At 39.9% G+C, this 13,943-nt stretch overlaps 1 protein-coding gene across 1 annotated transcript; it reads right to left on the minus strand.

The window, feature by feature from the left end:
* Positions 1–1,178: 1,178 nt before the first annotated feature.
* On the minus strand, positions 1,179–8,898 carry MFSD6L (major facilitator superfamily domain containing 6 like). Its single transcript, XM_074225589.1, has one exon. The coding sequence runs from the start codon at positions 7,797–7,799 to the stop codon at positions 5,925–5,927; it is 1,875 nt and encodes a 624-aa protein (XP_074081690.1). The 5' UTR covers positions 7,800–8,898; the 3' UTR covers positions 1,179–5,924.
* Positions 8,899–13,943: the final 5,045 nt, after the last annotated feature.

Here is a 13,943-nt window from a genome sequence, read left to right on the forward strand (position 1 = left end):
TCCAAATTCTCTTCCTTCTTCCCTTCCTCCCTCTTGAGAGGGTCAGCAATTTGATATAGAATATACATGTATGTAGTCAAGCCAGAATAGTCATGCTGTGAAAGAAAAAATAATTAAAAAAAAACAAAGTTAAAAAAAAAGTATATTTCAGTAAGAACCACCAGTTCTTTCTCTTGGGATAGGGATAACATTTTTCATCATGTCCTTCAGAATTGTCTGGGGTCACAGCACTGCTAAGAAAATCTAAGTCATTCACCACAGATCATCTTATAATATTGCTATTATTTTGCTACATTTCAGTTTGCATCAACTCATATTAGTCTTTCCATGTGCTTCTGACAGCATCCTGCTCATCATTTCCCACAGTAGAATTGTATTTCAACCTGATCACACTCATGTGTTTAGCCATTCTCCAACTGATGGGCATCCCCCCAACCTCCAACTCCCTAGTCCCAGAAAAGAGCTACTATACTTTTGCATACAAAGGCCCTCTTCCTTTATTTATTTTTTTTATCTCTTTTCAAAATTTCACAGTTCTTTGGGAGTAGTTTTAGACTGTTCCTATAGAATGGATGAAACAGTTCACAACTCCACCAACAGTGCTTTGATGTCTTATTTTTTAATACATCCCCTCCAACATTTGTCACCTTTCTCTTTTGTCTCTTTTTGTCTTTAACTAATCTGAGGTAGTATGTCAGAATTGTTTTAATTTGCATTTTTCTAATAAAGTGAATTAAGAATATTTTTTCTTCATAAGACTATAGTTTTGATTACTTCATCAAAAACTATTCATATCTTTTGATCACTTATCAATAAAGGAGTGGCTCTTATTTTTATAAATTTGATGTTGAGAAATGAGGCCTTTATCAGACAAATTTGCTTCAAGTTATTTTCACATTTATTATTGTTAATTGTATTTATATTCTATTTTCTCCCTTTACTCTGTTCTCTCTTTCACCCCATCCCTCTTGAAAAGGATTTCCTTCTTACTACCCCTTCCCCAATCTTACCTTTCTATTAACTTTCTCCCCTTTCTCTTATCTCTTCCCCTCCTACTTTGCTGTAAATTAGATTTCTATGTCCAACTGTGTATGTTAATTCTTTTTTGAACCAGTTCTGAAGAGTAAGGTTCACTCACTCCCCCCTCATAACTCCCTCAACTCCCTCTCCCCCTCCACTATAAAAGCTTTTTCTTGCCTCTTTTATGAAAGATAATTTCCCTCATTTTACTTTCCCTTTTCCCCAAAATATTCCTCTCACCCCTTTTATCATTTTTAGAAATCATCCCTTCAAAATTCAACTCACACCTGTGCCTTCTGTCTATAGATGCTCCTCCTAACTGCTCTAATAATGAGAAAGTACATTTAAGTTCCAATTATCTTCTCATGTAGGAACAGAAATACTTTAACCTTATAAAGTCCCTTATGATTTCCCTTTCCTTAAATCTTTTTTTTTAGGTTTTTACAAGGCAATGGGGTTAAGTGGCTTGCCCAAGGCCACACAGCTAGGTAATTTTTAAGTGTTTAAGGCCAGATTTGAACTCCTGACTCAAAGTCGGTGCTCTATCCACTGTGCTCCTTAAATCTTTTTATGCTTCTCTCGAGTCTTGTATTTGAAAGTCACATTTTCTGTTCAGCTTCAGCCTTTTCAACAGGAACATTTGAAAGTACTCTATTTCAAGGAATGTCTATCTTTTTCCCTGAAAAACTTCAATTTTACTGAGTAGTTGATTCTTGGTTAAAATCCAAGCTCTTTTGTCTTTCAGAATATTATATTCCTCTGATCCTTTAGCACAGAAGCTGCTAAATCGTGTGCTATCCTGACTGTTAACTTTTCACTATTTGAATTGTTTCTTTAAGGCTACTGCATTATTTTCTCCTTGATCTGGGAACTCTGGAATTTGGTTATAATATTCCTAGGAGTTTTCATTTTGGAATCTCTTTCAGGAGGTCATAGGTAGATTCTTTCAATTTATATTTTCTTCTCTGGAGCTAGAATATCAGGGAAGTTTTCCTTGACAATTCCTTGAATGATGATAAGTAGAATCTTTTTTTTTTTTGATCATGGCTTTCAATTAGATCAATGATTTTTAAATCATCTCTCCTGTATCTATTTTTCCAGGTCAGTTGTTTTTTTAAATGAGATAATTCACATTGTCTTAGTTTTGTTTTATTGTTTCATGATTTCTCATAAAGTTACTAGCTTCCAATTGCACAATTCTAATTTTTTAAGGAATTTTTTTCTTCAGTGAACTTTTGTATAACTTTTTCCATTTGGTCAATTTTGACTTTTGAGGCAATTTTCTTTTTGTACCTCTTTTACCATTTGGTCCAGTCTGTTTTATAAGGTGTTACTCTCTTCTGTAATTTTTGGTATCTCCTTTACTAAGCTCTTGACTTGTTTTTCATTATTTTCTTATACAACTCTTATTTCTCTTCCTAATTTTTCCTCTGCCTCTCTTACTTCATTTGCAAAATCCTTTCTGAGCTCTTCTACAGCCTGAGACTAATTCATATTTTTCTTGGAAGCTTTGGATAGTTTGTTAGTTTCTTCTGAGTGTGTTTTTGATTTTCCTTATTACCGTAGTAACTTTCTATGGTCAGAATTTTAACTCTGTAAAATAGGGCTGTACTTCCAGGAGGGAAAGTGCCTTGACCCAAGATTCAGGGGTTTTGTGCAGCTTTTTTTCAGAGATACATGTAGGGACCTATAAATTTTTATTTCTGAGTAGAGGTGTTTAGTATGCTTCTGACCTATACTGTGGTCTGTGAATGACCATAAGCACGCTTTTCTGCCCTAGAACTGTGAGGATGGTCCCTGCCTCACTGTGGTCACAAGTTCTGATATGCTAGCGTTCCTCCTCACTCTGGGACTGCTACTCAGGACTGTGACCCATATCTGAGTATGGGCAAAACAACAGAGTCGTGCCTTAGTGCTAGCAAAGAGAATGTCAAAAATTTTTCCTATTGATCTTCTTTGTCTTTGGCATCTGTGGGCTGAAAGTTGAAAAACTGCTGCCACTAATTCAATCACCCTGAGATCTGCTCCTGGTTTGTACTGATGTAGCCTGCACCAGACTGTTCTCTCTCAACCTGGTGCAACACTTTTTCTGCCAACTTTTAAGTTGTTTTGGGCTGGAAAATTGTTTTGCTCTTTTTGTGGTTCTCTATGTAGAACTTGTTTAGAGTATTTAAATTTATAAATGGAAAGGTTTGGGAGAGCTAAGAAGAGTCTGTGCCTTTACTCTGTCATCTTGGTTTCACCCCTTTTTGAATTCTTGCTGGACTCTTTTTTGGGGCTTGAGATCAATTCACATTCCTCTTTGAGGCATCACATGTAGGCATTTTGACATTGTTGTCCTCTTCTGAGTTTGTGTTTTGATTTTCCCTGTTGTCATAGTAGTTTTCTATGATCAGGGCTTTTTTGTTGTTTTTTCCTCTGTTTCATGACTTAAAGTTGAGCTCTGCTCCTGAGGAACGGAGGGCACTGTAACAAACTTCTTATGGTGGATGTCAAGGACCTGATCACTGGCTTGCTCTCCAGGGTTGGAGGCTTGTCTGTTGCACTGGAGTTGCTGTGGTAGTCTTGCTTACTGTTCCAGAGCCTCTGGGTCTGCCAGGCCTGACTACAAATCTAATGTACCAGGGTTGTAGGCCTTATAGGTGGACTGCTGAGTTGGGGCTGTGGGGCCCATGATGATCTGGGCTGCTCAGATCCCATCTGCTCTGGGCTGTCTCCCCTTTTACTTATGTGAGACACAACTTTCCTGTCCTTCTAAATTGTCTTGGTCTGAAAAATGTTCTTTTGTGGTTTAAAGTTGTTTGGAAGGAAACTGAAGAGAGTTCAGGCAACTGGCCTTTTCTCCACCATCTTGGCCTAATGCATTTCTAAAACAACTCTTTTGATCAGTTGCAAAGATTGGAAACCCCTCTATTTTGTGGGATCAACTTCCCACTACTTTTCAACTATGTGGCATAGAACTGCTTCTGTAGCTACCAGCAGTGGTATAAAGGGGAAGGACTTCTAAGTTGTTCTCATCAGGTCACATAGGTTTCATGATTATCTCCTTGCAGATCTACAGCCTTTTGTTGCTCCTGAGTTCTAGTCTTGTATAGCTAACTTCTATTTGGACATTTTGAAGTGAATGTCTCATAGGCACTTCAGACAGTTTTTGTCCCAAACAGAATTTACCTTTCACTGGAAATCCCACATTTCTGTCCATATCAGCATTATCCTCCTTGTCATCATCACCACCCACATATCCAAACTGCTGACAAATCTTGATGTTTGTCTTCTTTCACAACATCTTTCTAGCATCCATCCCCTTCACTCACTCAGTTACTTTCTGAATTTAAGCCTTCAGCATCACTCTCCAAGACTGGTGCAAGAACCTTCTAACTGATCTCTGTCTCAAATCTCTCCCTCTCCAATATATCCTTCATACAACTATTAATGATTTTTCTACTGCACAGGTATAATCATGTCATTCCCATGGTAAAATAAAATCTAGTGGCTCCCTATTACTCTTCCAGGCTTAGTAAACATTAGTACCCTTCATGAACACTATAACTATGGTCCAGCCAAACTGGCTGCTTTGCATTCCATTTCTTGTCACTTATCTTTTCATTGACACTAGTCCTTCATGCTTGGAATATATTCCCTCTTCAACTCTGCCTCCTAAAATTCTTAATTTCCTTCAAAGCTTAAATTCAAGAAATATCTTCTATATGAAGCCTTTCCTGATCAGTTCAGCTGTCCTCATATCAAATTACCTTTTTTGGCATATAATTATCTGTTTTTACAATGCCTCCTCCAAATAGATTGTTAAGTTCCTCAAGGGCAGGAACTGCTTCACCTTTGTCCTAGTATTAATAATACTAAGCAGAAGAGTGCCAGACTCAGAGTAGGTGCTTAATAAAGGATGATAGTCTGAGTTAGTGCAGGTACTTAAATGCTATCTTCAGACTTCTAGGGCCACAGTGCCATGATAGCAGAGTAAAGAACTCCCTAAAGCCCTCTCAAACTTCCTTCCACAAAAACCTTGAAAAATGCCAGATAACCAATTTAGGAGCTAGAAGCAGCTTACCAGCACAGCAGGAAAGGCCTCTCTTACTGCTCTCTTAACTGTGAATCAGTACAAATGTACAGGGCCCAATTGTATCTAGCCAGCCCCAGATCATACTTCACACTTCACTTTGGCCAACTCTTTGTCTGTCTGTCCTGTGTTAGCTCCCTCGAAACCCCATGCTTGGTATGACTCATTCCTCTTGTTCTGGGATTAATCAAATCAAAGTTAACATTATCATTGAAAGGGTTTATCAGTTGACTTCCCTAAAGCTCCTTACTAATCATCCCTATGACTTCTGAAAGCAAAACATCCTTTCCTACTCTTCATTCTTTATTTCTATTATCTTACTAGATATCTTATTAGAACTGCCTTGCTTTTGCATTTTCATCCCACTTCTGCCTCTCAGTTCTTTTGGCAACATAGTGTTTGATTTGTGTTTTTTATATATTTATTCATTCATTCCCTGTTCTTTGAGGAAGAGTATTCCCAAGGTTTCCTTTTCACTACCCAGTCCCAACAATCTTTTTCCAGACGAAGGGACACTGAGAAGGAGCTCAGAGAGGTTAGTGATTTGTTCATTCATGTCAAATAAGGATCGATGCCATGATTTTAGTCCTAAGTCTTTTGATTTGAATTTTGTCATTAAAAATTAAAAAAACTTAAATTTCATTTATTTGCTGTATAACTGTCTTTAATGAAATTATACAATAGAAAATGGGATTGTCACACCAACCCACTGGCACAAAACCATTGTCTACTCTCCTAGAAAACCAAGTCTCTCTCTTTTTGCCAGCCAATCACTAATTTTGAGCAGCAGCGAACTGATTCTTTTCCTGGGTAAGGATTTCAGTTAGATTTAATATTTGTTTTCAGCCCTTCCTGTCAAATAGTCATCTCTCATGGCTTTTATAAGCCAATCCCGTTCAGCCCCTTCCTCAGAATCACTGACATTGTCAATATCCATAGCCAATAGTTTTGAGTAATTGATTTTTCTCTGTTGGGGGAGCTTTGACTGGATGGTCATGAACAAAACTAGCCAAAGGGACAGAACCACACAATTAATCTTATATAGCACAGCCAGGCTGTAGTAAAGTACCACAAAGCCCCCTACAAAGCTCCCCAGGCTTGCCCCATTTCCATAGAAGAGGCCTCTCAGCATCACACTCAGAGACCTTTCTGTGCCAGGAATCACCAGGTCTTCCACTAAAGAATCTACTGCCCACCATAGGGCTCCATTACTGATGGCACCAAAGACTTGAGCAGGAAATATTGCCCACCAGTTCCATAGTAAAGAGTAATAGAGAAGCTGCGCAGAGAGGCAGCCCAGTCCCAGCCCCAGTGTACCTAAGCTAGACAGATTCTTGAGCATTTTAGTTTTGAAGGGATGCAGTAGAATCTCACCCACCAAACTGAGTGTGACAGAGAGTCCCATGCTCAACTCACTGCTGCCTTGGTCTTGCATCTGCCAGAAGAGGAAATTCTCTATGTTAGCCACTGCAGCCCCAGTCAAGAAAACTGTGACAGCCAATAGGACAAGGAGGTGGTCACTTCCAATGAGGCTCAGTGTTTTGATGGCTTTGTGGGTAGGTTCCCTCCTTTTGTTACTAGGAATGGGAATAGCAAAGCTAATTGGCAAGGTCAATATGCTGAGCAATGTGTAGACATAGAAGTGCACTACTACCCGGGGAGTGTCCCCTGTCAGGAAGCAGTCTAACTGACCCACTAAGATTGGTACAGAGAACACTCCTATAGACATGCCCAGCAATCTCCAAACCCAGAGCCTTCTGTAGCAATCAGTGGCATCCACAAAATCCAGGTACTCATAGAGACTGTCAGCAGCAGTTGGCCCCAGAGGGGCAGAAAGAAGCTCCCAGAATAGCACTACCATCATAGAAAGAAGAAAGATCCAGTGCTTTCCTTCCAAAGAGAGGGCTAAGCTTCTGTCCTGGGCTCTTGTCAGATTCATAGGAGTATCTGGAAGAGGTAAAGTAGAGCCTGTTGTTTCAAACATGCTATTCCAGAGGTCGCTTTTCTCCATCATCATCCCTGAGTTAGAAGGGCTAACTAGATTTCTTTGTGTCTTTGTTGGGGAGGCTTCCATTTCAAGTGCTTCAACCATCTTAGGAGTGATGATTGCTGGGACTGTTATCCTAGCTTTCTCAAAGTAGGCTCTTGGAATGGCAGACAGAGCTGAGAAAAGTTTTTTTTGAATGATGGTTTCTCTGTCATTTCTGAGAAGTTTACTTGGGAAGCCAGAAGACAATTCTTGATCAGGACTCCTGAATCTTGTAAAGCTCTTTACCCTAGCTGAATGGTTTAGGGTCAATTCTCTTTCCAGAAATGTGCTATGAGGAAGCATCACTTGGGGTGTCACCCCTGTAGCAGCCAGGCTATCGCTGCCATTACAATACTGATACACCAGATCCCTGTCCTGGGGGCTTACAAGAGTCAGAAGCAGCCCAGCAGCTGCTGAGCCTAGTAGTGAACCTGTCAGGAGCAATCTCCTTTTCTGATAGTTTTTGGCCAGGAAGGAGCACACTGGAGTCCAGGTGGTGGCAATCAAGTACTTAGAGCCCATTAAGACACCTACCCAGGGGGCAGCAAGGCCCAGTTGCCTCAGGTAGAGTGTCAGGAAGGGGGCTACACAAGCATCCCTGGCGCCACACAAAAGGTAGAAGAACCGAGCCACTGCCAAAGCCTTGCTGACATCCCACTGTGGGTTGGCACTCATGGCTTCAGAGCTCCTCAATAGAAGTAGACAAGGTAAGATGCTGAAGGAAGTACTCTGCAGGAAGTAACTCCACTTTTAGTCTGAAGAAGCAGAGCGGAAATACAGTCCAAAGCCAAGACCTGGACAAAATAGAGATAGCTGTGTCCCTACAGAAAAACCAGGGAGATGTGTGTTGCAGGGGTCTCAGCATGACTAGCGTCAGCTGGCTCTATTCTTGGTAGAAGCCTGACCCACCTGTTCCCTGGTAACGGTTTCCAAGTTCTCATTGTCAGCTTCAGGGGTGGGGCTATCTTAAGCCTACTGGAGGCCCAAGACCATGCCAGTCTATCATGGAGAACCTAAGTCAACCTAAGGTCCAGAGCATCTCTAGAGCTGAAGAACTTGGGATCTGATCCCTGCACTCTGTCCAACTCTGTCTATGCTTCTGAGGATCTGGATTTAGGATTTTATGTGGGATGTTTGGGCTTTTTTCCTTCTTGGGTGTGTGTGTACTGTCCTTTGTAGACAAGGCAGCTGTGCAAATCACTTATACTAGAGAATAATTGTTCAAATTTATGATGCCCTTTACATGACTCATGATACTATACTGACAACTGAGTTATGCATCCTCTATGAGACCTTTAAGCTTATAATCCACTATCTTGATAATGAGCCTGAAAAGTTTGAATTGTAAGTGTTGTCTCTATTTTGCCTTTGAGGAAACTGAGGTTCCAGAGAGAAGTGCTTTGCCCTGAATCACATAGTAAATGGCAGCCTTGAAATGCCCCCACAAGCTCCAGGCTGTGAAAGCCAGGGTCTCCTTCCTGCCTTGCACCCGCTATTAGAGGCTTTGGCCAGGGTCCTCTTCATCCCCACTACATCTCAGTGAATACAGAATCTCAGGGCTTGGCACAGTTGAGGTACTTCATAAATCTTATTTACACAAAGACAATCTGATGAATAAAGATCTACTCCTGGGACATCAGCACAGTGGAAAATCAATTTGTTAATTAAACGGGGGAAAAAATCACCTAGAAATTGATTAATTAAACCAGAAAATAGGGAAGGGGGGAGAATCCAAAGTTATATTATCTCAAGTCACATAAATATGTTTTTGCTAACTTGCTGAAAGATGCTTCCCTCCCTGGGTTCCTCCCCGCCACCCCCCCCCCCCCCCCCGCCCCTGCCCCCAATGATGCTAAATTCAGCAAATCAGAGAAGGATGCTGCCGTTTGACTGGTGAGAGCTTGCTGCACCCAAGACCCAGGACAAGCCTCTCTGTGAGGGGAGTCACACCCACTTTTATAGTCTTGAATATTCAAGGAGGAGAACACAAAATCTGAGGCCTTTCAGGGAAAATTTACCCCCAGCAGTTAACAATAGTCTCTATTTCTCAGTTTCCTTTTCTGTAAAATGGGGGTGATTATATTCATACTGTTCACCATTTTTGACTGTTGTGACAGATCAAATGAGATCATGTGAATAATCTTTCTAACTATACCTTCTAGCTATGAGGCAGTCTATTAATGTCAGTGATCACTGATATTGTTTTAAATGTTTCTCTAAGGTGAATCCTTACTCTATTATATGCATGAGCTAAACTATTGTTCAGGGGAGATCATGACAAGTTCTGCTCATAACTTTTACAATTAAATCATCTCATCCCTCCTGGGCTTTCATTTTTTTTATCCATAAAGTAAGGGGATAAAATCTAGTATAAAATCTACTAGAATCCTTGTCATATAGACTGGGCTATTTCCACCCCTCAAAAGAAAAGGAAGCTTCTCCAAAACTGATTGGTCCAGGAAATTAGAATTTGAACCATCAATTGACTAAGGCATAAAAACAGCTAGCCTATGAGGAGGCAGCATCCCTCATGATGGATGATATGCCACTGTTGTACAAGTAAGTATAACAGAAACTTCACAACAGCTCCCTTTCTTGAGATCACTGATGCCTATCATTAAATTGATAATGTGATATTGACCAAAACAAATGAATACATGATAGCAGAGACTCTAATTTGTATGATAACACTTGATATACAAAGAATGAGATCCACCCAAAGAAAATTCACGGTCTAGCCCAGTGGGAACTCTGGAACTACAATAGCAAGATTAACCATCCACAGGATTACCTCTAGCACCCTGAGTGGAGTACTGGGGACTCGATTTCAAATTCAAGGGGAATTTGGTAGGACAAACCCCATTGAGAGGTTTTTCAGCAAAAATATTGCTAGTATTATATGATTAAAAATTAAAAAACATAGAATAGAGCAAGACATACATATTAAGAGAAGAAAAAATAAGGAAGAGAAGTGAAGGTTCATTTGTCACAAGAAGATATAGCAAGTGAGGTTATATCACATCTGCTAAAGAGAACATATTTTAAAAGAAAAAGCATAACAATGATTTTCATATGTCACATCTAGAAAGATTTCAAATTGGACCTGTTTCAGCTTCTACCCAAGATTCAATACTTAACTTACAACTAACTTAAAAATTAATTTGCTGGGAGACTGATAGTAAATTTTTGTCAGAACATAAAATAGTTTTAAAATACTGAAAATGAGCTATTTTGTATTTCATCTCAACTTGGTATTGTCTGATCAACTCTGATGGTAAAATGGGCCATCCTTGGGTAGAGTGGTTTGCCATTTCCTTCTTCAGAGAACTGAGGCAAACAGGGTCACTTAAGCTAGTAACTGTCTGGGGTCATATTTGAACTCAGATTTTCCTTACTCCAAGCCCTATTTATTCTGAGTCATCTAGTTGCCTCCTGATTATTGATTATATATAGTCAATGAAAAAAAGGTCAGTCTCAACCAAGTGATAAGTTAATACAGAATGTCTAAGCATGTTACTTCTGTCTCCAAGAAGCAATCCCACAGAATCTTCTTTGTAGTCACAATCACATTGAGTGATCTGGACATGCATCAAATACTCATTATTTTCTCTTCCTATTTGAAAAAGTTGACATCCCTAGCAAATAAGCAGGAGAGCATTTTGAAGATACTATTCCTGTTCTCCCAATCTAGAAGAGTTATCTGAGGTCTCTGGAGAGGCATAAATATTGTTCTTTAATTGAATTCCCATTGCTGTACAAGAAAGAGTCTCAAAATAGTCACTGTGGCATGATCTCACACATGTACCTCAGGTATAAAAAAAGTTGGAGAGTGATTCATTACCAATATACACCTTTTTATTTTTATTCATAGTTGCTATTGCTCAATTTGGTTGTACATTTGACTCTTTTTAAATTATTTTTTTATTTTTATACAAGTGATTTTTTATATATTATTAAATATTCTTGCTTAAGAATAAACATAATACCCCCCCCCAAGATAGACCCTCATGAGAAATAAAGTAAGAGAAAAAAATGTGTTTCAATCTGTGTTCTGATACCATCAGCTCTGTCTCAGGTGGATCACTTTACAATAAGTCCATCACAAAAGTTACTTCCATATTTTTCCACTGTTGTTGCTAATTGTAATTCCCTCCATCCATACCTCCCCACTACCTTATATTTTCTTTCTCCTTTCACTCTGTCCTTCTTCTAAAATGTTCTGTAGGGTAGCTGAGTGGCATAGCAAACTGATCACCAGTCCTGGGGCCAAGGGACCCCGAGCCCACATACCACCCCTGAGACCCAACAATCACCCGGCCCCATGGTCCCAGACAGGCCAACCAATCCCAGCCCCTTGCAAGAAGTAAAAAAGAAAATGTGTTATATATGACTATTCTCTCCTATGATCTACCCTCTCTTCTATCACCCACATCCTCACCCTTCCCCCTTTTCCCCCTTCTCTCCTTTTTACTCTAGATGCCTATACCTATTGAGTGTGTATGCTGTTTCCTCCCTGAGCCATTTCTGATGAGTGTAGGTTCCCTCATTCCCTCTCACCTTCCCCTCTTCCATATCACTGCAATTGCTCATTGCAATGAATTTTTAAAAAATATTTTATATGAAATATCTTAGCCTATTCCACTTCTCCTTTCTCTTACTTCCAGTATGTTTCCCTTTTAGCCATTGACTCCATTTGCAATATATTATATCTTCAAATTCAGTTCTCTCCTGTGCATCATCTATAAAAGCTCCTTTTAACAGCCCTATTGAATGAGAGGTTTCATATGAGTATAATCAGTATCATTTTTCTATGTAGGAATACATGCAGTTCATCATCATCTAGTCCCTCATATTTTACCCTTCTCCTTCACTCTCTATGCTTCATCTGATTCCTGAATTTGAAGGTCAAAATTTCTGTTCAGCTCTGGTTGTTTCAACAGGAACATTTGAAATTCCCCTGGTTCATTGAAAGTCCATCTTTTCCCCTGGAAGAAGATGCTTAGTTTTGCTGGGTTAATTGATTTTCAGTTGCATTCCAAGCTCTTTCGCCTTCTGGAATATTATATTCCAAGCCCTATGAGCCCTTAATGTAGTTGCTGCTAAGTCCTGTGTGATCCTGACTACAGCTCCATGATATTTGAATTGTGTCTTTCTGGATGCTTGTAATATTTTCTCCTTGACTTGAGAGTTCTGGAACTTGGCTAGAATATTCCTGGGGGGGGGGGTTGTTTTTGTTTTGGATCTCTTTCTGAGGGTGATCAGTGGATTCTCTCAATTTCTATTTTGCCCTCTGCTTCTAGGATATCTGGGCATATCTAGGATATTTTCCTGTAGGAATTCTTTAAAAATGAGGTCAAGCCTCTTTTCCTGATCATGACTTTCAGGTATCCTAATAATTTTTAAATTATCTTTCCTGAATTTTTTTTTCCAGATCAGTTGTTTTTTCAATGAGATGTTTCACAGTTTCTTCTAATTTTTCATTCTTTTGGTGTTGAAGTACTGTGTCTTGAGTTCTTGCAAAGTCATCATCTTCCTTTAGCTCCATTCTACATCTGAAGGATTTGTTTTCCTCAGAGAGTTTTCTTATCTCCTTTTCCATTTGTCCAATTTTGCTTTTTAAAGCATTCTTCTCCTCATTAACTTTTTGAACTGTTTTATCCATTTGATCTAAGCTGGTTTTTAACATGCTATTTTCTTCAGCATTTTTTTGGATCTCCTTGACTAAGCTGCTGATTTTTCATGATTTTTCCAGCAACTCTCTCATTTTTTCCCCAATTTTTCTTCTATCTCTCTTGATTTTCAAAATCTTTTTTGAGTTCTATCATAGCCTGAGCCTAACTTTTGTTTTTCTTGGAGTCTTTAGATGCAGGAGCTTGTATTTCTTCATCTTCAGACTGAGTATTTTGATCTTTCTTGGGATCATAGACAATGTATTTCTCAGTGGTGTTCCTCTTTTTTCTCTATTTACTCATTTCTCCAGCCTGTGACTGGTTTTGAGGTGCTTCCTGAGCTTTTGAGTATTATTGGGTCATCCCCCTCCCCCGCAAGGATCTCAGTTTGTGAAGCTTTGACTTCCTTCCTGGTTTGTGAATGACCACAAGTGCATCCCTTTGCCATGGGGCTGAGGCAAGGGGAGCCTGTTCTTTAGAGGGGCCTAGACTTTGATTAGGATCTGAATGTGGTTAGAGCCTCAGAGTCCTGTTCCAGGTACAGAGGACAAATCTCAGAAGTCTCCCCTACCTTCAATGTGCTTTAGTTGCCTAGAGGCTCCTACTTGCTGGTCCCATGTCTTTTTCTTTTCCTGGATCTGGGCTGCTGGGGCTGTTGCTGCCGTGCTGACCACGCTGGCTGCCACAACCACCCTGAGGACTGTGGGCTTCACGCACTTGCCCAGGAAGAGGTCCCTTCTGCTGATCTTCCGATTTGTGCCCGGAGCTCCCTGTGGTGTAGGTCAGGAAACTGCCCTCGCTGCCATGAGTGGAGGCTTCCAGGCACCTTGGGGCTGCCTCTGGGAGGCTGAAGTTTTTTCACTCTGGCTGGCCACTCTAATCCTGGGGAGCGGAGCCTTTCTACTATTTTCCAGGTTACCTTGTTCTGGAGAATTGCCTCACTGGATCTTTCTGAGGGTTCTGTCTCTCAAAAATTTAGTTAGAGTCATAATTTTAAGATTTTTGAAATATTATGGAAAGAATATCTAGGCAAGGATCTTCTCCTGTAGCCATCTTGGCTCTGCAATTCATTACCAATATGGACATGTTGTGCTGCAACCTTATGATCTCCTAAACTAAATTCAAAGCATCCATTTGTGCTCAATTTGGC

The sequence above is a fragment of the Macrotis lagotis genome, chromosome 2 (genome assembly GCF_037893015.1).
Source record: "Macrotis lagotis isolate mMagLag1 chromosome 2, bilby.v1.9.chrom.fasta, whole genome shotgun sequence".
NCBI lineage: Eukaryota > Metazoa > Chordata > Mammalia > Peramelemorphia > Peramelidae > Macrotis > Macrotis lagotis.